At 41.3% G+C, this 20,482-nt stretch overlaps 1 protein-coding gene across 2 annotated transcripts; it reads left to right on the top strand.

Annotated features, from left to right (window-relative positions):
* The first annotated feature begins 1,051 nt into the window (after positions 1 to 1,051).
* dus2 (dihydrouridine synthase 2) lies at positions 1,052 to 16,975 on the top strand. 2 transcript variants are annotated; one of them, XR_003928326.1, is made up of 17 exons: positions 1,052 to 1,113; positions 1,826 to 1,953; positions 2,534 to 2,579; positions 2,833 to 2,924; positions 3,030 to 3,073; positions 3,353 to 3,413; positions 3,512 to 3,559; positions 4,303 to 4,368; positions 5,028 to 5,098; positions 7,881 to 7,967; positions 9,236 to 9,404; positions 10,355 to 10,476; positions 11,584 to 11,724; positions 12,198 to 12,285; positions 13,315 to 13,388; positions 15,352 to 15,752; positions 16,963 to 16,975. XR_003928326.1 is itself a non-coding variant. In XM_030053059.1 (16 exons), exons 2-16 carry the CDS (start codon positions 1,837 to 1,839, stop codon positions 15,614 to 15,616), a joined length of 1,491 nt encoding a protein of 496 aa, XP_029908919.1. In that variant the 5' UTR covers positions 1,052 to 1,113; positions 1,826 to 1,836; the 3' UTR covers positions 15,617 to 16,384. The 2 variants fall into 2 exon arrangements, 1 of the variants encoding a protein (XP_029908919.1); XM_030053059.1 differs by lacking the exon at positions 16,963 to 16,975 and having other exon boundaries at positions 15,352 to 16,384.
* The last annotated feature ends 3,507 nt before the right edge of the window (positions 16,976 to 20,482 follow it).

Here is a 20,482-nt window from a genome sequence, read left to right as displayed (position 1 = left end):
GTGCTGTTCAGAAAACATTTAATTTTAATTTGTGCTGTAGTGTCATTTTGCTCTTTGTAAAGCCGCTGTTCGTCAGCCTGCCTCGTCTATTTCACCTTCATTTTCTGATTTCCTGCCTTTCTGAGAACGACCCCCGAACCTGTGTCGCTGCTGCTTTGCATTCTGGTCCATTGTTTCGTTTGCGCTCTCCTCTTCGACGCTGGATTTCTCGCCGTGTGATTGTTGAACATCATTGCAGCTCTAGAGAGAGAAGGCCTCGCTCTTTGATTTACATGGGACTGACAACAAAACCTGAGGCTTGCAGGTTATTTTTTCCAGCGCTGAAATATTTCCTGACGTCAGACTCTACAGAACCTGCTGCAGCTCCTGGGACGTGACGTCAGAAGAAACAGACACCAGACGACTGGACGGAGACAGAAATGACAAAGAACATCACCAATGGCTGTTTTTTTTTTTTTTTTTTTTTTTTTTTTTTTTTAAGTGGCAAGATTTTTCCATTTCTCATAGAAAATGATATGATAGGAATATGATACTCAGGTGGACAGCTTCATTCTTTTGGGCTAATTAAACACTTTTTCCCTCTATTCCACATCAGGGTAAATGAAGTGAACTGTATCTTGTTTCTACTGACTTAAACTGATTCAGTGAAGTGCAGATTCCATTATTGAAATTTCAGGCAAAAACAGACCCAATAAAACCCATTGGAACCAGATATCTGTGTAGGCTAGTTCAGATCTGCATAGTAATGCTGACTTTATGCAACAGAGCTGACTAGTTGGAGTGAACTTGGAATGTCTAAGTAATCTAATAGTTTTGCCAGTTTGTGATTTCTGAGGTTTACATTTTCCAGTTGTAGTCAAATGTGTTTTAAAATCAGAATCTTTAAGGAGGGGTTTTTTTTTTTTTTTTTTTTTTAAAGCAAACTCATTTGATCAATATCATATTTACATAAAAAACATCAATCACTGGGATTGTCTCTGATGAGTAGTGCGTCTCTGTGGGCGAGGCGTGATGACGACAAATTCTAAACAGGAAGTGCTGAGACGAACACGCTTCATTTTTTCTTGGCCCCACATGACAACGTTGCAGCGGCTATCCGCAGAGTAAATGCCGGTGAGTTTATTAAGTTTGAAGTCCCACGGTTTATTATAAATGTATTTAATGCCAGCGTTGCTGTCGTTATCATGTCTGTTTCGGCTCGTGTAACGTTGAAACCAGGCAACTAGCTGGCGTTAGCATCGGTACGTTGAATTCGCCGTAACACGAAGCGCGTTACACCAAACTCCGTTCATAATCTGCTCTATTTGTCCTGAAAGTTACATAACATTGCCTGGCAGAACATAAAGTCCCGCATTTTGAAATTTCTAGTGTACCCTGGTAAATTCGGCATACAATTGATTCGTCTATTAACATTATATTTTCATAAAATCTCACCTTGTGCCGTTTATTCTATCGTTACTCAGTGCGACGCTGCCGGCATGATGTTGCTTGCTAACCCTACTTTAAAGTTATTTTTTGTTTAACTAAGATGTGTTTGGTGTCAAATATGTTTGCCGAAATGGAAAACAAATCCCAACAACTCGGTTTATAGCTTTGGTTGAACTCTACGGTTCGTATATTTTCGGCTGTAACCAAAACCACAGTGAACTGACAGATTTTCGAACGGAGTCTGGGCTGCGGCTCTGCCGGCTGAGCGAACAGGACCGCGGGGCTGCCAGCACCCAGGAGGGACAGGTTTCTCACAGGCAGGTGTGTGTGTGTGTGTGTGTGTGTGTGTGTGTGTGTGTGTGTGTGTGTGTGTGTGTGTGTGTGTGTGTGTGTCCAGCGGCCGTGAGGATGGCAGGCAGGCTGAGCTTCAGTAACATCACCGCCCTGGCTCCCATGGTCCGGGTGGGGACTCTGCCCATGAGGCTGCTGGCTTTGGACTACGGAGCTGATGTGGTTTACTGCGAGGTGAGTTACATCTCTGAACACTGAGAGATATGCTGAAATATATAGATTTTCCACAAACATCATTGTACAAATATAGAGGATCCACCTCCAGCACTTAAGAAATAATGCGTATAAAAATACAATACATTTAATTAATTTAAATTGTAAGAAAAAATGCATTATCACTGAACTCGGTGTGTAATTCTGTAATATATGTTTTTTTTTTTTTTTTTTTTTTTCTCTTTACAAAAATATAAATGCACAAACATCGATGATCAACCTCCTTTATTTATGAAATAAGGCATGTAACAACAAGGCAAAATTTAATCAATTAAAATATAAAAATAAATTGAAGAGATAATAAATAAATTCAAGAAAGGGGTGGAAGACATTTGAAAAAATGTATGCAAAGGTTATTGTGTTCATAGTCATAGACATTATAAAAGTTGCCTTTTTTTTTTTTTTTTTTTACAAAACCCAGAACTATTTTAACAACTATAAAAAATGTGATTTACATTTTCAGTTGTTACACACAGCACATTTACTATGTTGTAATCTGTGTGTGTGTGTGTGTGTGTGTGTGTGTGTGTGTGTGTACCAGGAGCTGATTGACATTAAGATGGCTCTGTGTCAGAGGCAGGTGAACGGTAAAAATCTGTCATTTCATATTTTCTGCTTTTGACTCTTATCCACAGTAACTTACAGTGATTATAAGACTGAGGCTCATTTCCAAAGTTCACCAACAAGGCTGAGCTGTTTTCATAGTGATTAAAAACATAAAAATAAAAACATTCAGTTACTTCTGTAGTTGTATTGCCCGTCACGTCCCAGCAGCCATGCTCAGCGTGACGGCGCTCTGCTGTGGTTTTAACTCTGCGTTGGTGTGGTTTCTCTCGCCAGACGTGCTGCAGACGGTGGATTTTGTGGCTCCTGATGACCGAGTGATGTTCAGGACCTGTGAGCGGGAGAAGGACCGAGTCGTCTTCCAGATGGTGAGACAGAAAAAAAAAAAAATTTTTATCCTTACACTAGTCGGTTTGATTCACTCTAGTTTCATAACTTCAGAGCAGTAAGTTCGTTCTCGTTTTATTTTGCAGGGAACCGCGGACCCAGAGCGAGCGCTGACTGTTGCCCAGCTTGTGTGAGTTCACAGCCTGAAACTTTGTACTTTAAAGGACTGTTTCACCCAAAATGAAAAGTCAGTAGTTATCTTCACACCAGGGATGCACCAATATATCAATATCGACCGCTAGTTTACTAAATATGATATAATATCAATTTCAGTATTAATGGCTGAATTTTCATTTTTAATTTTTCTTGACAACATAAAATATGTGTGTTAAGAGATCATGCATACACATATACAGTAGTATTTTCTGTCCCATAATGCCTTGCTGAACCATGCCTCGTGGCTCTGCAGGGAGAAGGACGTGGCTGCCATTGACGTGAACATGGGCTGTCCCAAGGAATACTCCACCAAGGTGAGCCTCCTGCTGCTGACTTCATGCTTTGTAAATGAGAGACCCCTGTTTCTGCTCATCAGTGCCTCAGTCTCTGACCTCTGACCTTTGTTCTGTAGGGGGGCATGGGAGCTGCTCTTCTCTCAGATCCCGACAAAATCGAGGCGGTGAGTGTTTCCTCCTTCTGTTCCCACATTAATCAGTGATTGCAGTAAACTTTACCAAACTGATGCAGCGTCGTTGACCCACTGGTGAAAAGGGAGAGACGTGCCTCAGTTTGTAAATGTGGTTTTATCGTATCTAATCAGGAGCACACAGACAACATGCTGCTCCTACCTGGGCTTTGTCAGAATAAGGAAACATGTCGAGGCCGAGTCCTGATCGCAGCGTCTTGGCTGTGAATCTGAGCCCGGGCCTTTTGCTGCATGTAAAATCAGTTATTGCACTAAAGAATAGAACTGTAATGTGTTTCAATGGGTTCGCTTCGGTTCAGAGTTCAGTGTGGTGACAGCTCTGGGCTAGAGACTGTTTTTGAATCTTTTCAGAAACTGTCTCCAAGGTGTGTAAATCTGAAAACGCCGGCCTGGCTTTTTCCTGTGGGTGGAGAAAACTGAGCTTTCTGAAAATGATGATGTGAGATCGTCCTGTGTTTTAGCAAACGCTTCCACGTTGGAGTCCATAGGATGCATAGAGTGTGCTTGAACCACAGGGACTATTTGCATTTTTGGGGCATTTTTGTTTGGATGGCGGGTTTTTGGAAAATGGTCTGAAAGAGTTGTCGTCCAAACTGGATTGTCTCTGTACTGCCTCTAACAGTGTGTGTGAACACATGAAGACATGTAGATTACTAAATAAGACTCTGAATGCATCATGAATCTGTCAGTTTTAATGTGTTATTTGTCTCTCGCAGATCCTCAGGACACTCGTTGCGGGAGTTTCCAAACCGGTGACATGTAAAATCCGGATCCTGCCCTCGGTAAGGGTCAAAGGTCACCGATTCCTGATGCAAATTATCTTAAATCTGTGCCTATATGAGCTGTTACTTCACATATATGTGGTTTCTTCATATGCCTAATTTCTCTTATTTGTATATACTGCGTATATAAAGTTGACCTTTTAAACATATTTTTAGATTTTATAGTTTTTTTTTCGGTATTCCTTGACCTTTTGTCTTATTACATCCTGCTGTAATTTTTTATGTGTCCTCATGTTATTTCACTTTATACGTTCCTAGAAACATTGTGATTGTCTGTTGTGCCACATTTAATGCCTCCAGCTGTGTGATTTTGATGAACTGATGAACATGTCACTCACTGGTCCGATGAAGGTGGTAAAATTAGAAGTCAAACTTAGAAATTATACTGGAGTGATAAAAATGGCACCCTTTTTTAAAAATCTAGAATTTATCAAACTTGGAAGGCTGATGGTGTTTAGGTAACGTCCTCTGCTGTTTGCCAAAAAAAATAAAAGACAAACAGTGAAACCTTCATTGATCTTTTGTAAAACCTTACCCAGCTGTGATGTTTGAGACAGATTGGTCATATATATATATATTTAAGCCTGTATGGAGTGTCCTTACCAGTGTCTAGTAAAATGGTTTCATGGTTAAACTGGTTTCCTGTGGGCTGGTTTCAGCTGGAGGAGACGCTCAGTCTGGTCAGGAGGATCGAGAAGACGGGCGTCGCTGCGATCGCCGTGCACGGCAGGTAAAACATCACTGACTGATGCAGTTCACATGTTGCTTGAATGTGACACCTGGAAATGTTGGTGACCCCATGACCTTCCCTCTAGCGCCACCAGCAGGCCCAGCTAGGCATCTGCGTTAAGGTTAGTTTGTAGTCTGGCAATTTATCATCGCCCGATTGACTTTGCTGCAGTGTTGTCTACATCTGTCATTGCTCCGCTTTGATTTTGGACGCAGTCGCACAAACACATGAGAGTTTACAGATCCGTCATCGATGAGGCCTGGCATGCTGAGTCTTTTCCTGACCAGGGTTGACCCAGTATCCTTGATCAGAAAGGCTTAAACCTTTTAGCTCTTTGGGGAGCATTGGTCATTCATGAACTTCCTGCAGCTGGTTAGTGTTGCAAAGGGGTGGAAAGTTTCCGGTAAATTTCCTGGAAAGTTTCCGAAAATGATCGTGAGATTTTTGCTATCACGTTTTTTCCCATTTTTCCGAAAATTCCCAGGAAAATTCGGCTTGGGAATTTTCATTTTTTTTGTCATCAATTTGAATGAGGTTTTTAAAAAGTTTCCATGGAAATTTAATTTTGGGAATTTTGGAAATTTTCGTTTTTGTTGTTAAGGTGAATGGGGCAAAAATAAACAATAATCAATAAAATGAATGTCAGCATCAATATCACCACTTTTTTTAGTTGCTGAGGGGGACATACAGTGCTGTGAAAAAGAATTTGCCCCCTTCCTGATTTCTTATTTTTTTGCATATCTGTCACACTTAAATGTTTCAGATCTTCAAACAAATTTTGATTTTAGACAAAGATAACCTGAGTAAATATAAAATACAGTTTTTAAACACACCAGCAAGTCCACCTCTGAATGGCTTAAAAAAAACAAAATGAAGGTTTTGGAGTGGCCTAGTCAAAGTCCCGACTTAAATCCAATTGAGATGCTGTGGCATGACCTTCAACAGGCCTTTCATGCTCGAAAACCCTCCAATTTGGCTGAATTCAAACATTTCTGTAAAGGAGAGTAGGCCAAAATTCCTCCACAGCGATGTAAACGACTCATTGCCAGTTATAAAATTCCTGAAAATTCCCTGGAAATTCATTATAATGTAACATGTTTGCATGCATATCTGCTTAAAACAAACCAAAATGTTTATTATGTATAGATGTATATGATCGAGTGAATGCAGTGAATATACATTCCCCAAAAATTCCTGGCAAATTCCTGTTTATTCTCATTAATTTCCGAAAATTCCCATGGAAATTTTCCAACTTCGAAAATTCCGGGAATTTTGCAACAATACAGCTGGTTCTTGTTTCTTTGAGTTCCGCCTCGACAGACCTTTTCCAGCGGTTTCTAGGTCGTCCTGGCTTCCTTTCCCCCTGTGGATTCCAGGTTAAGGCCTGCCTGGTCGTGTTGGAGGATGGTTTTCTCGAGGTGCGCCCGATCCAGCCCCATTTCCTGCGTTTAATTTGGGTTTCAACTGGTTCTTGCTGAGTGGTTTTCCAGAGCTCTTCATCTGTGATGATGTTAGGCCAGTAGATTCCCAGGATGTGTCGTAAGCATCTGTTTATGAAGGTTTGCAGTTGATCTGGAGTTGCTTTTGTGGTTCTCCATGTTTCTGCCCCGTAACAGTAAAACTGATTTGACGTTAGAGTTGAAGATCCGGAGTTTAGTTTTTGTGGAGATGAGGTTTGAGCTCCATTCTTCGTCTTAAAAATGCTGTTCTTGCCTTCCCTATTCTTGCTTGAATGTCTTCGTCACTGCCTCCGCCCTTCCCCACAAAGCTTCCCAGGTGTGTGAGCGTGTCCACCTCTTCCAGTGCCTCTCAATCCAGGTTTATCTTCATCTCCTTGGTTTTTACTTTATTGATGTGGAGTCCTGTGGTAGCTGCAGTTGTGGCAAGTTTTGTGATTTTTGGTCTGTGTTTGTGTTTGTGTGCGTGACAGGAGGACTGTATCATCTGCAAAGTCCAGACCTTCTAATTGGGACCACGTTGTCCACTTAGTTTGGCTTTCAGGTTGCCTTTTTTGGGGAGTTTCACCAGGTGTCCCTGTGCCCAGTCGCCTGGCACCTTTTCTTCTTCCCAGATCTGTCCAGAGAGTTGGTGGAGTAGTGTTGTTGCTGTTTCGTTGTGTCCTGGTGCTTTATTGTTTTTCAGTTTTTGAATTACCTTTTTTATTTCTTGGATATTGGGCTTGTTGGTATTTATTGGTATTTCTACTGGTAGAAAGGAGCAGCTGATAATAATTAACAATCTGTGCAGGCGAGGAAACACAATATTTTTCTTTGTTGATCTTCATTTTACTTGTAGGTGTCACCAAAAAGATTTGTTTCACGATTTTAATTTTAGTTTTTGTTTTTTTTAAACAGTAGAATTTAGTTTTACTTTAATTACACTTAATAACACATACTTTAGGAGTATTCCTTAAGTAGTATAATACTGGGTGACTTTATTTTTACTGGAATATGAATTCTGATTACTTTTTACACCACTGGTCACATAGGCAGGGGCACAGGGTAATTTTATTGATTAAATTCTCAACAAATTTCTGATCTTCCATTGCGGCTGATTAGGCTCTTTTATGAGATGAAAATTATATTGAGGTTAGAGAACGCTCTGCTGTTGCCATGACAACTGAGGGAGCGACGGGGTCAACGTTCAGGTCAGTTGAAGTTTCAGCGACGACGACGACGGCGATGCATCTTGTTGCTGATTGGCCTGAGAGGCGCCTGCATCATCAGTATTGGACGACGTGTGTCACATGACCTGCTGTTGTGTCGTCGACTGTGTTTCTCAGGTTTAAAGAGGAGCGTCCCCGGCACCCGGTCCACTGTGATTACATTCAGGCCGTCGCTCAGGCCGTGTCCATCCCCGTCATCGCCAAGTAAGAACACGCTGCACCCCGTCTGCAAAAAAAAAAAAACTATACTAGCTACTAATGTGCATTTTCATCTCTCTTTTTTTTTTTTTTTTAAAATTTTGACGGTTAACATGGCTGACATTGACATAACTAGACATACATGACATAATGTTGACAGATACACAGTTTTAAAAGAAACAAAAAAAACAAAACAAAAAAAAGGCAAACAACAACAACAAAAAAAAACAAACAAACAAACAAGAACCAACAACAAAAACAGAAAGAGATAATAAATAACAGTACATGTTCGCTTCTATTGTGATGTGTGTGTGCGTGTGTGTGTGTGTGTATTCGGATGGTTAAATGAGATGCCCTTGTATGTATTAATAAAAGAGTGTTACCGATAATAATATTGATAATAATAATATTAACCACAATAAAATAGTACTAACAATAATATTGATTAATAATACTGATTAGTAATTATAATAATATTAGTAATAATAGTACTAATAGCAATACTAGTTTATATATAATAGTGATAAGTATATTTCAGCAACAAAACCACAAAGGACGGTAGACGAATAAGTAGGTATACAAATAGTAATATTAACAGTGATGATAAAACGAAACAATACAGGAAAAAAAGAGATTTTACAGTCTCATGTATATGTATGTATGTGTGATATTAATAATAATAAAAAGGGCAGTACTTAATTACGTATATTTCTATGATATAAAACGCACATCTGTACAATATCCATGGGGCGAGAGGGGGGCAGGACCAAACCGGGACAGTGTTGAGGCAGGTAGAAGACCCCCCCCCCGTGCATTTTCATCTCTGATTAATCTTAAATCTTTAATTTCTAATCTTTTTTTGTTTTGACAAATTAATTAATCTGTTAAAAATAAAGCCAAAATCTGATGGGAGGTGATCAGAGCCCACAGTGACGTCTTCATGTGGCTTCCTCAGTCTGAGCAGCAGCCAAAAAAACCCAAAGTATTAATTTTATAACGACATAAACAGAGAACAGGAAGACACTCTTGGCGTCTCAGTGAAGCTGGACTCAGACGGTGTTTTTACTTGATAAATGACTAAAGACATTAATCACATATATATTATAATTATAATTTCTTTCAGCACCAGTTTAGTCCCAGTGTATTTGAGCTGCTGTGGTTCTCACGGTGTTGTGTTTGCTGTGTGTGTGTGTGTGTGTGTGTGTGTGTGTGTGTGTGTGTGTGTGTGTGTGTGTGTGTGTGTGTGTGTGTGTGTGTGTGTGTGTCTGCTGCAGCGGCGGCTCTCTGGATCTGGTGAAGTCCAACGGCGACATCCAGGAGTTCAGGAAGGCGGCGGGCGCCTCGTCCGTCATGTTGGCGCGCGCCGCCATGTGGAACCCGTCTGTGTTCAGCGGCCAGGGACTACTTCCTGTGGAGAGGGTCATGGAGGAATACCTGAAATATGTGAGTGTGCTGCAAAATATAAACATTAGCTCAGTACCACGGGGCTCGAGCGGTTTTCATTTGTGGAGATTGACAAACTGTCAAAGATTTACATGTGAAGAAGTCAGCAGCTCTTTCCAAAAAACAGTCACATGGATGCCCGACGTAATACAAAGCTCTCCCAAAGATTCAGTGGGAACTATTTCCTGTTAAACACTGACAAACTGCGACTGTCTGTCCCCATTCCTGACTCCGTGGGGTCTATTTTTATTTTTATTTTTATTTATTTATTTAAAAGGGACGGTGCATATTGATAAACATTTCACATGTAAATAAATATGCCAGTTTGTAGCCATAGGATAATTTCCAGCTGTAGTCCCTTGGCAGGTTGATGTAAAAAAAGAAGGGCAAGAAGGATAAGAAAGAGAGAAAGCTCAACAAGAACAAGACACATAATACAAAACATATACTATACTAACATAAAATAAAGTTAAAAAAACAACATAAAAAATACCCAAAGACAAGTTTATACAAACAGATGTGATTGCACAATGGTCCACGATGTGACCGCATATTGTTCATGACTAACCATGATCACAGATCTGGTTTGTTCGGAGCCAGACCTTCAAATGTCCCTTAAATGTTAAATAGCTGGGACTTTCTCTAATGGAGGGAGGGAGGCTGTTCCATAACGTACTGCCTCTGTACGATAGAACATTTTGGCCAAATGTGGTTCGTCTAAAAGGCCCCTCACAGTCCCCTCTGTTGGTGGCTCGGGTGGCTCGGGTGGTGGAGTGGCTGACTGCCCTCTGTTTGATGAAGTCATTTAGTGGCGGCGGTGCCAGCCCATGCAAGATTTTAAACATCAAACAGGCTATTTTAAAATTTCTAAAATTTTCGGACGGATGCTGTGTGCCGGTGGTCTTTGTCATCAGTGATCTGACTCTGTGTCTGCTCCCCGATGCCTCCAGGCCATCCGGTACGACAACAACCCCTTCAACACCAAGTACTGCCTGTGCCAGATGCTGAGGGACAAGGTGGAGTCTCCTCTGGGGAAGCAGGTCCAGTCGGCCCAGACCAACGCCGAGATCAGGTACCGCAGCTTCGATTTATTTCCAGATGTAGCTCACGGTGACACAGGAGGCGGTCTTGTCTTCAGCCCGAAAACATGAAGGGCCTGATCTTACACCCGGCGCCGAGCGTGACCCGAGTGTCTTTGCTCGTCTTCAAGCGGCTCAGTTGTCATTTCCCCACTTGTTTAGTGGCAAAACATAACAAAGACATATTTTATGAGTACAGTGTTCTCACTGCTCACTATGATTCTCAAACACAGGGAGTCACAAAAACACCAGCGAACACAGAACGCGCCTGTCAAACAAATACTGAGTAGACCACTAATAGATCATGCTTTACAAACAAACACAGCTTTTTTTTTTACAAATGAATCAACAAATAGGAAGAAAGACATGATTTTTTTTTTTTGTTACAACCTCGCCAAGTAGAGATGCAGTTTAATATCAGCTGTTACAGTAAAATCGATATGACATGTCAGTATATGAATGAATGAATGGGCCCTGGCTGTGGCTGCTGTCAGGATAGAATGAATCTTTTTGTTTGAACGAAAATGTTACGTAAAAATAAATATGGCATGTTTTACATAACCTGTAAAATAACCATAACCAGAGTTGAAGTCGTTTTCTTATTTTTCCCACTGAATGTGTCTGCGTCTGCCAGTGGGCCTTCACAATAAGAGTAGGCATAGTAAAATGTCAATTCCACTACAGGAGAGATTTGATGAAAAAATATGTTCATATATTGGTATCGACAAAGACAGCAGGCCAAAAGAGCTGGAAAATATTGTCATATTGGATACCGACAAAAAAATCCTATATTGTGCTGCTGTACAGCGAAGATTTCCTCGTGTCCTTTGTCATTTTCCATCCATAACAGGCGGCACTATTGTTCAGCTACAGCCATCATGTACTGGAGGATATGAACAGATTAAAAAATGAACAACAAGAATTAAAAAATGTCAACATAACTGAAAAAAAAAATTAAAAAATCAGTTGCTGTATTTCACACCTCTTATTGCCGTTAATGTGATATTCAGATTTGCTGTATTCTTGCTTCCCCATGGGATCAGTGCAGTTTGAGTTGATCTAGCAGTGTGTGTGTGTGTGTGTGTGTGTGTGTGTCGCAGCGAGGCGTACGGCTTGCAGGACTTCTACCGGCAGACGCAGGAGCAGCTGCAGGCGAGGAGGGACGCCGTGCAGAGCGGCAGCCGGCCCGACCGGCCCGTCCTGGACGGAGACGTCGTCACCATGCCCGTCAGGTTTGAACGGTCAGTTTGACTTCCTCGTTCGCCAGAGAACCATGGGAAATGTAGTGCATCACGCTGAAATCGCAGTCTGTTTGTATAGGTGCAAAACAGATTTCCGAGCATTTTTGTTTGTTTTTGATTTTGTTGCTCTCATGTCATTTTGAATATTAAACTGCAGGGAAAATTAAATGTATCTGGGTAGAAAAATTGGACAAGACTTATTACATTAATTACATTTCATTCTGCTGTATTTCACAAGCTCTTTCTCCAAATTAGGGTCTGTAGCTCAGAAATAAACGAATAATTCTGCACCTTTTTTAATGCATTTGTATTTAAATTTGAATTTGTGTCACAGTTATTTCATATTGTGAGTCCCATATTGTGTATCGAGATCAAGAGCATACTACTGTGTTTTGTTTTTTTTCTGCTTCTTATTGTTCAGTCGCACCAAATAATAACCAAACTGACTGTCTGTCTGTCTGTCTGTGCCTCAGGAGGGAGTATCCGCCTCAGATCACCCCCAAAATGTTCCTGCTGGAGTGGAGCCGCAAGGAGAAGCTGGAGCAGCCGCTGTACGAGACGGTGAGGAACCAGAGAATAAGATTTCATCAGCCCAGACTGGAGCTCACCTCCGTTTGCTGCAGGGCTGAGGCTGGGTCAGGGCTGCAAGACGCGTTCAGCCAAAATGACATTTGAAAGACAGAAAAATGTGTTTTCTGGTACCTGTCGTTTTCTGTGTTGCCCTGCATTTTCATTTGGATCATGGACCGCCGGTTCTGTGGAAACAGCTGTGTGACTGATTTTTGGGGGGTAGAAGGAAGGGAGTAAAAATATAAGTGGTATAAAGATTTTTTGGCTTTAAAGTAATGGACACTAAACAGAAGCATCCAGCTGGTTACCATGGAGATGGTTGTTTGTGCCAGTCATCCTCCGTTGCAGTTTCGATAAGACATCTGCCAACATCTTACATCCATTCAACATCAGTTTCAGTTTTTCCATCAGTGTATTTTTATTTACAGTTTGAAGTATTGCTTTAGAAAAGGTTGAAATGATGGAAATGGCAAAATTTGACACGGATTTGTATCACTACCATCAGTGGACTGTAGGGGGCGTGCAGCGGCGAGGGATAAACCTGGACTTGAACTTGGAGACTTTAAGTGACAGGGCACAAGCAGCATGACGGTTCACATAACATAGTTGATGAAAACCTGCATTAATTTGAATTAATCTCCTTTATCAAATTTTCTCAATGTGCTTAAAATATGCAAAACATTTTGGATGGAAACCAGTTAATTAGACTGACGGATGAGGCTGATAAAGGCCTTTTATTGCAGCGGGACCTGGTCCAGTCTGATATGAGGGATAAACACTTGAAAGTTCATAAAATCAGCCGGCAGGAGGAGAAACTGCCGAGCAGCAGAAACTACAGCAGCCGACATGTTGAAGAAGTCAAATGTTGTTCAGGACTTGTGAGTTTTTGATCGTTTGGTCTCAGTTTGGCTCTGAACGCCGCTGATCAGAGGACTCAGCCGGTCTCAGCTGGTTTCCTGAATCACTTCACATCCAGTGTTTGTGTTTGAGTGTGTGTGTCGCTGTGTGTTTGTTGTGCAGGTGCAGCGCTGTCAGGACCGAGCCTTCCAGTCCACTGTCACTGTGGCCGAGAGGAAATACAGATCCACACTGTGGTCAGTACACACACACACACACACACACACACGTAACTGGGAGGAGGAATGCTTGAAAGAGTCTGTTTGTTACTTTCCTGTCTGATTCTGAAGTGTCGTCTCTTGCGTCCCGTGTGTTCGGTCCCGTCAGCTCGTCCAGCTCGGCTCAGCCTCGGCCTCGTCAGCTGGGTGGATTTCAGCAGTGAGGAGTCAGAGTGACTCAGAGACTTTCATAACTCTTGGCTGACCCCGTGGGCAGCCTGGGGAAAAAATTTATAAGATGAATAGACACAAAATTTTAAGAAAATTTTAATATCGCCCGGATCTATTTGTAGGATTGCCACGGCGCTCTGACCAGCTGGTGCGTTATCCTTGGTTCATGAATTTATATCAACTCACAAAACAACTAAAATATGATTTGACAGGTTTATTACTGAACTCTGTCAGGCGTTTAAATGAAAAACATGACATTATTTTCAATAAACAAAAAAAAAAAGAGCTTTGCAAATGAAGTCTGAACTGGCAGCTGTGATCCTCGCTGCTCTTTTAGAGTTGGGATTCAGTTTTTGTGGAAAAACGCTGGTGGAAGCCGTGAGGAGGCGGCAGCTGGCGTGCTAACTTTACCTGCAGCGTGACGGTCAACGCTAAGGCTGAGCAGTTTTATCGATTCTTCGATATATATCGATATTTTGTTTCCCCAGAAAGTATAGATTTTTCAGCTGCGAGTATCGATGCATTAAGCCCCATTCAAATCCCCCGTGATCCGTCTGGCACTCTGCTCGCTGCCCATTTCCCCCGTTGGCGTTGCAGGAGAGCGATTACGTCAGCCAGCCGCGAGTGTCCATGTAGAGCATTTCTAGCAAGTTACCGTCTAGATCCTCTCTTTACACAGACGCCGACGTCTTCCTCTTCCTGTTTACAGTCAGAGCTCAGAGATTCAGGAGAGATGCACTACAGCAGCGCACTGACATAGATTGTGAAACAAAGCAAAGAGTTGCCACTCCGCTCTATTTTCACTGGCTAACAGCAGCACACTGGCTTAGCTTGTCTATTTAGAGAAGAGGTATCACTTCGGCTTATTTTTCAGTCTATGTTATCTCATGCACACCACTGCTTATTCATTGGTAGTTGAATTGTTAGGTCTGTTTGATAAGTAATTTACATTTTTAAAATAATAATAATAATTTAACATATTGTTAAATTATTGGAGTCAAGCAAAATTAATTTTCTCATCACATCTTTGATTCATTTTGTCCAGCATTTGCAAACTGTAGACTCTCTGTCCAGTCAGAGCCATATATTGTGTAACTGATTGATGCTTTCAGTTTTCAGTTCAGTTAATTCAATCCAAGTCAATGGAACACTCACAAGATGTCACCAAAATCACTCTGTCCCTTTAAAATCTTTCAGAAAATGATGTAAGTGTATCGAATCGTATCGCATCGAATCGTATCGTTGGCCGAATATCGTGATATATATCTTATTGTGAGCTGAATATCGTGTATCGTATCGTGAGATTAGTGTATCGCTGCAGCCCTAGTCAACGCCGTGTTTGCTTTTCAGGTTCCCGGCGAGGTTCGTCTTGTTTCCTGAGTATCTTATCTCGTGACGGCGTCGCCTGCATACAGCATGTGTTTTGTCAGTCGACCCGTCTTTTCTCCTGAATCCAAAGTATTTCCACACAGCTGAATGGTTTCCAAGAGGGAAGCAAATGTCCTCCTCCTCGTTTTTATCTCTGATGCTTGCTGGTATTAGTGCGACGCTGGCTAGCAGCTACTACCACAGTTTCAGGTGTGCCGAGGTGGAAACGGCAACATAAGCACATTGGGAGAATTTCAAAGTAAAGGTGGCGTGATCTGAAAGATGGCGATGATGATTGATAAGTGTTCAGTCGATGGATCGATCCAGACTCACTGTTTGCCAACACTAACACCTTCTGCAGAGCTGCACCCTGTTTACGTTTTGATTTGCATCCTGTTTCCAGGGAGAAGTCCAAGAAGTTTGCGGAGCAGGCGGCCGCCATCGTCTGTCTGCGAGTTCTGGGAATCCCGGAGGGTCGAATCGGCGAGGAAGACTCCGGCCTGGTCTGCAAGAGGAAGAGGGAGGCGAAGCTGAACGGCGCCGCAGACGAGGAAGGAAGCAAGAAACGGCACGTCGCCGAAGACCAGCAGGAAGCTGGGAGCGAGGCGAGCGCCGTCCTCGTTAACGGCGACGCTCACGATCCACAGACGCCTCCGAATCATCAGTAGAGCTCAGAAAGACACGAAAAGACAAATGAACTTTTATATTTAAGTGTCGGGTCAAAATCAGCGTCTTTCCTGGAGACGAGACGCGGGTTTGTGTGGAGAGGAAGAACCTGTGCAGCGGTGTCAGAGGACGGCGGGTGTTTGATCATACCAGTTAGTCGATTTATGAATTAGTCACATGACAGAAAACTGATTTACAGTTTGATAATTAATTGTTTTAGTCATTTATCAAGTAAAAACTGCAAAACATTTGCTTATTCCAGCTTCATAAAGATCACTAAGATTTGTTTATAATTTTTAAAAATACATATATCGTCAGTTGCAGCCCTATTGGTGATTTTTTTTTTTTGTGTGCTTGTGCTCAGGCGGGGTTTTAGGGGATCATCAGTTAATCTCATGATTATTTGAGATTAATCGTGAGTTATTTAGTTTTTTCAAATGTGAAAAATATCAGAGCCCGATGTGATCAGAGCCCAGAGTGGCATCTTTAAATTAGAGCTGGGCAATATGGCCAAGAAAATAAAATCTTTTTATTTTCTCAGACTTTTCACGATTCACAGTTGCGATTTTAATCTAATTTTTTTTCTTGTTTTTGCATCGATTTAAAATGCAAATCGAATTTAATCGGTTTATCACTCAGACCTGCTTCAGACGTCTTCCTTAGTCTGCACTGCAAAAACTCAAAATCTTACCAAGATTATTTGTCTTATTTTAAGTCAACAATGTCTTATTCCTAGTCAAAATATCTCATTACACTTCAAATAAGACATGATCACCTCAGAAGTCACTTGTTTTTAGACAACTGTCTCTTGTTTCAAGTGAAAATTTGCTTGTTTCATTGGCAAAATTTGTTTCTTGTTTCTAGCTAATGTTCACTTATTTCAAGTGAAGTTTCACTTTTTCCACTGGCAAATTTTGCCAATGAAACAAGCAAATTTTCACTTGTTTCAAGTGAATTTTCACTTGTTTCAAGTGAAAACTGTCTAAAAACAAGTTACTTCTGAGGTGATCATGTCTTATTTGAAGTGTAATGAGATATTTTGACTAGGAATAAGACATTTTTGACTTGAAATAAGACAAATAATCTTGGTAAGATTTTGCGTTTTTGCAGTGTGACCAGTGGCCAAAAAAACAAAAACAAAACAAAGAATACATTTTATAAAGATATGAACAGAGGAAAGAGAGATAATCTTAGCATCTTAGTGAAGCTGGACTCAGACAGTTGTTGGTTGATAAATGACTGAATGAGTTGACTATGGGAATGATCAATATTCTGCTGACTAATTGATTAACCAGCCGTCGACCTCCAGGATCTGTTTGATTGGTCCTCGCTGTCTGCCTGTGTTCAGCTGAAGAGCGTCGGCCGGGCGGCGCTGCAGCCGCAGATTTGTTTTCCTCGTTTTGTCGGTGCGTGTCCGTGAAGCTGCGTTCACTGTCCTCACCTTCACGTCGGTTTATCTGAGCTCTGCAGCGTTTCTCCTTCAGGTCATCTGGTCTCTCCAGGTGAGGACAAAGCCGGTGTGAGCACCAGAGAAGAAGAAGAGGCACACACACACACACACACACACACACACACACACGTCCGTCACGTTGGATGAAGTTACAGGTGTGCTTCTACAAACGTGAACATGATCTGGGAAGCTGCTGCTGCTGTCTGGGAGCTCAGTTTCCGCACCGAATCTTCAGCTTTGAACTCATCGTCCTGCTCCGGAGACCCTGATGGCTCTTCCCTCCGGAGAGCCGCTGGACCTGAACAGCTGTGGACTTTTCCTCAACTTCATCCTGTTGCTGCTGCTTCTCTGATTCGCCTGAGGATGAGCGACTCTCGCCGGTGTTGTTGTGATATCTGAAATCCCAGCGCCGCCTCTGTGCCGCTGCAGGGGATTAAACTCCAGATTGAATTTCATGAACATCCGTACTTTGTCCCGCTGCGTTCCGCAAGATGAAATTCCATCTCGGATTATATGGATGCATGCGGATGGTAAAAATGAACAGTAGAGGAAGAATTTGAGTTTAATAACAAACAGCTGGAGACACTGAACAAAGTCAGAAATGCCAGTCAAATCTAAATTAACTGATAAAATGGATGCAAGGAGGCAAACTGACCCGTTTATGGAGCCGGTGAAGACCAAACCATAAAATGTCCAGTAGTCACACAGCTGCTCACACGTTGCTCAGTGTTTTTCGATGTAGGGATGTAATCACGCTCCAAACCCACAATTTGGTTCAGATCTCAATTTTTAACACAACAGTTTGATTCATACCTTTTTTTTTTTGTTTTGTAGGCGGTGTGGATTTAGAATATGAAAAAAACACAAAAATATTTCTTGTACGATTGTTTCATTAAATCAACTATAATTGGAAACATGAAGAACATAAGAACACTGATGATTGATTGATTTCATCATTTACGTAATTTAACTCAGTAAGCCTGAATAAATAAATGAATGAGTAATTGCGTGAACCTCTCTGAGGAGCGCCGTCGTGCTGGTGCATCCGGTTAACCGCACGACTCACTTCACTCTTTGATGTTTGCGTCCCGGTTCGCTTGGATGGGTGTTGGTCTCGGTTTCAGTCTCGGTTTCAGAAACGTTACGCCCCGGCGTCGCACTCTGGGGTATTTTTAGTGTTGGTTAGCATCGAATCAGTGTTTTTTTTTTTTTTTTTTTATTCATCTTGACAACACTTGTGTGCACTCTGCTTGTCATGGGAGGAGTCAGGCTTTTCTGTAACACAACCAGGATTCTTCAACAATGCAAAATCTAACATACTTTCATGTTTTTTCTTTTTTAAGTTGAATTCTGTCAGCCAAAAAAAGGAAAACTCAGCCTTAGAGGACGAGGTGAACATCCTGCAGCCCGACTCCCTCCTCTTGTTTCTCATATTTTGATTTTTTTTTTTTTTTTTTTTAACCTTCATTTTCTTGGAGAAATTCAGCCCAGTGTCTCCAGCGTCTTCACTCCCAGCTGCACTGGACCCGCTGGAAGTCCAAGTGCCTTGCTCAAAGGCAGTAGAGGTGGTGTTTAAGCAAATTTCAGTCTTGATAGTGTTGTTTTGTCTAGTTCCCCGTGTGTGACGAGTCGCAAAACAGCTCCCAAAATAAGACTTTTTAGCTCATAAATGTGAACAAATCAGATTATGCCAATATAAGAGACAACAAGTCCTGGTACCCTTTATTTTCTTGTAATTGCAATTATTTATGCGTCAGCTTGTATTCTTCCTGCAACAGGGTTCCTCTGTGGACGTTACCTGCCGGATCTACTTTCCAATTCAAACAGGCAAATAACAAGACAATAGTTTTCTCAAGAAATGGGTGCCTGGACTTGTTTTTTAATCTTTTTGTTTTATGATAATGATCCCAGAGGAGCACGGAGCATCTAATGATGATATTCCAACCCTCTGCCAAGGTTCAGTTTTGTTTTTGGGAATGTCTGACGCGCCCCTAATTTGATTTCCCCACTTTGCACTGGGATTCAAACCACCCACCCTCTGGCCACAAGCCTGTTTGTTTGTTTGTTTATTTGTTACTCATGTTTTAACTTGAGAGCCAATCAGGTGTCTCTGTTGATTTATTGGTATGATTTGAGAAATAGGACGAGCCGGTTCATTTCTGTGGTTCTGTTTGGAGAAATCCCGGGGATGAAACCGTCGATAAGACACGTGATCGAGGATGTTTTGCGTTATTTATTTTCAAAAGGAGTCGGTGCAGCACTCAGCCTTCCTCTGAATGCTTTATCATTTCAAATATTGTAACGTGGATGCATGTATGACTCATAACCTCGGTGCCTTATGTTTTACTTTTTTTTATATATATATTAAACCTTATGAATCCAAACCCTTTGTTTCTCTCCTGATTGCATTATGTAGCAAAGAACAATGTTAATCTGGATTAAATGGTTTGGTGGCGACTGTCTCTGCTGGTCCAGAGTCGTTACTCAACATGTGTGATGGGATTCTCTTTACTGCCCTTATTTCCTAATGTGTCTGCAGCTCCTGAGGAAAAAAAAATAATTCAGCCATAATATACTAACACTGAACTTGTAATATACATATACTGAACTTTAGGCTGTTGCATAAAGTATCTTAAGTTCTTTAGTTTTATGAGTCTGAAAGTATTGCCACTCTTTGGTGCAACAGAAAAAATATTCTTGTAAGGATTTGTAAAGACAGTTTGGTGCTCAGTACTGAGTTTATAATAAGCTTATTGTACCTTTTGTGCATTTATTAAATCTCCTACACTACAATGCTAGTTTTATAGACCTATAGTTATATCAATCCAAGAATTATTACAATTATTACATTTTTTTTTCTTTTTTTTGCATTTTTCTAGTGAGTAACCAGTCGAGTCCTGCACTTTTATTTTGAAAGGACGCCGTTGGTTTCATGTTCATGTTTATTTCAAAGCCATAATTGTTGTTTTATGAAGCCACCTGTCACTGACAGAAAGCTTCAAGGTAAATTGAACCTCATGCCGTGCAGACACCTTGTCTCTGACGTCATCAGAGAGAGGGGGGGCTGATGCTGCCTTCAAGTGCTCTGGGAAATATAAGTTAAGTAGAGTGCAGCCCATGTGAGCGACCCGATATGAGAGCATAAATACGACTGACAAACACTACAATGAAAAAAACAAAACAAAAACAGGGTGTATTTTATTATTACACACTGTGTGGCATCCCATGTAAATACTGTATGTTTATATTTTAATTCAGTTTTTAACTTTATTTGTAATTGTGCATTTGCAACGTTTCACAGTATTTTTCCCTCCGTGAAACATTCAAGCACAAACCGAATTTCATGAGAAAAGACGATACAAAACAGATGAATGGTTCCTCTGATTCTTTACACATTTCTAAGGCACATAATATTTCT

This window comes from Myripristis murdjan, chromosome 6, assembly GCF_902150065.1.
Source record: "Myripristis murdjan chromosome 6, fMyrMur1.1, whole genome shotgun sequence".
NCBI classification, from domain to species: domain Eukaryota; kingdom Metazoa; phylum Chordata; class Actinopteri; order Holocentriformes; family Holocentridae; genus Myripristis; species Myripristis murdjan.
Note: the sequence above shows the minus strand (reverse complement) of the source record. Positions and strands in the feature narration are given on the sequence as shown.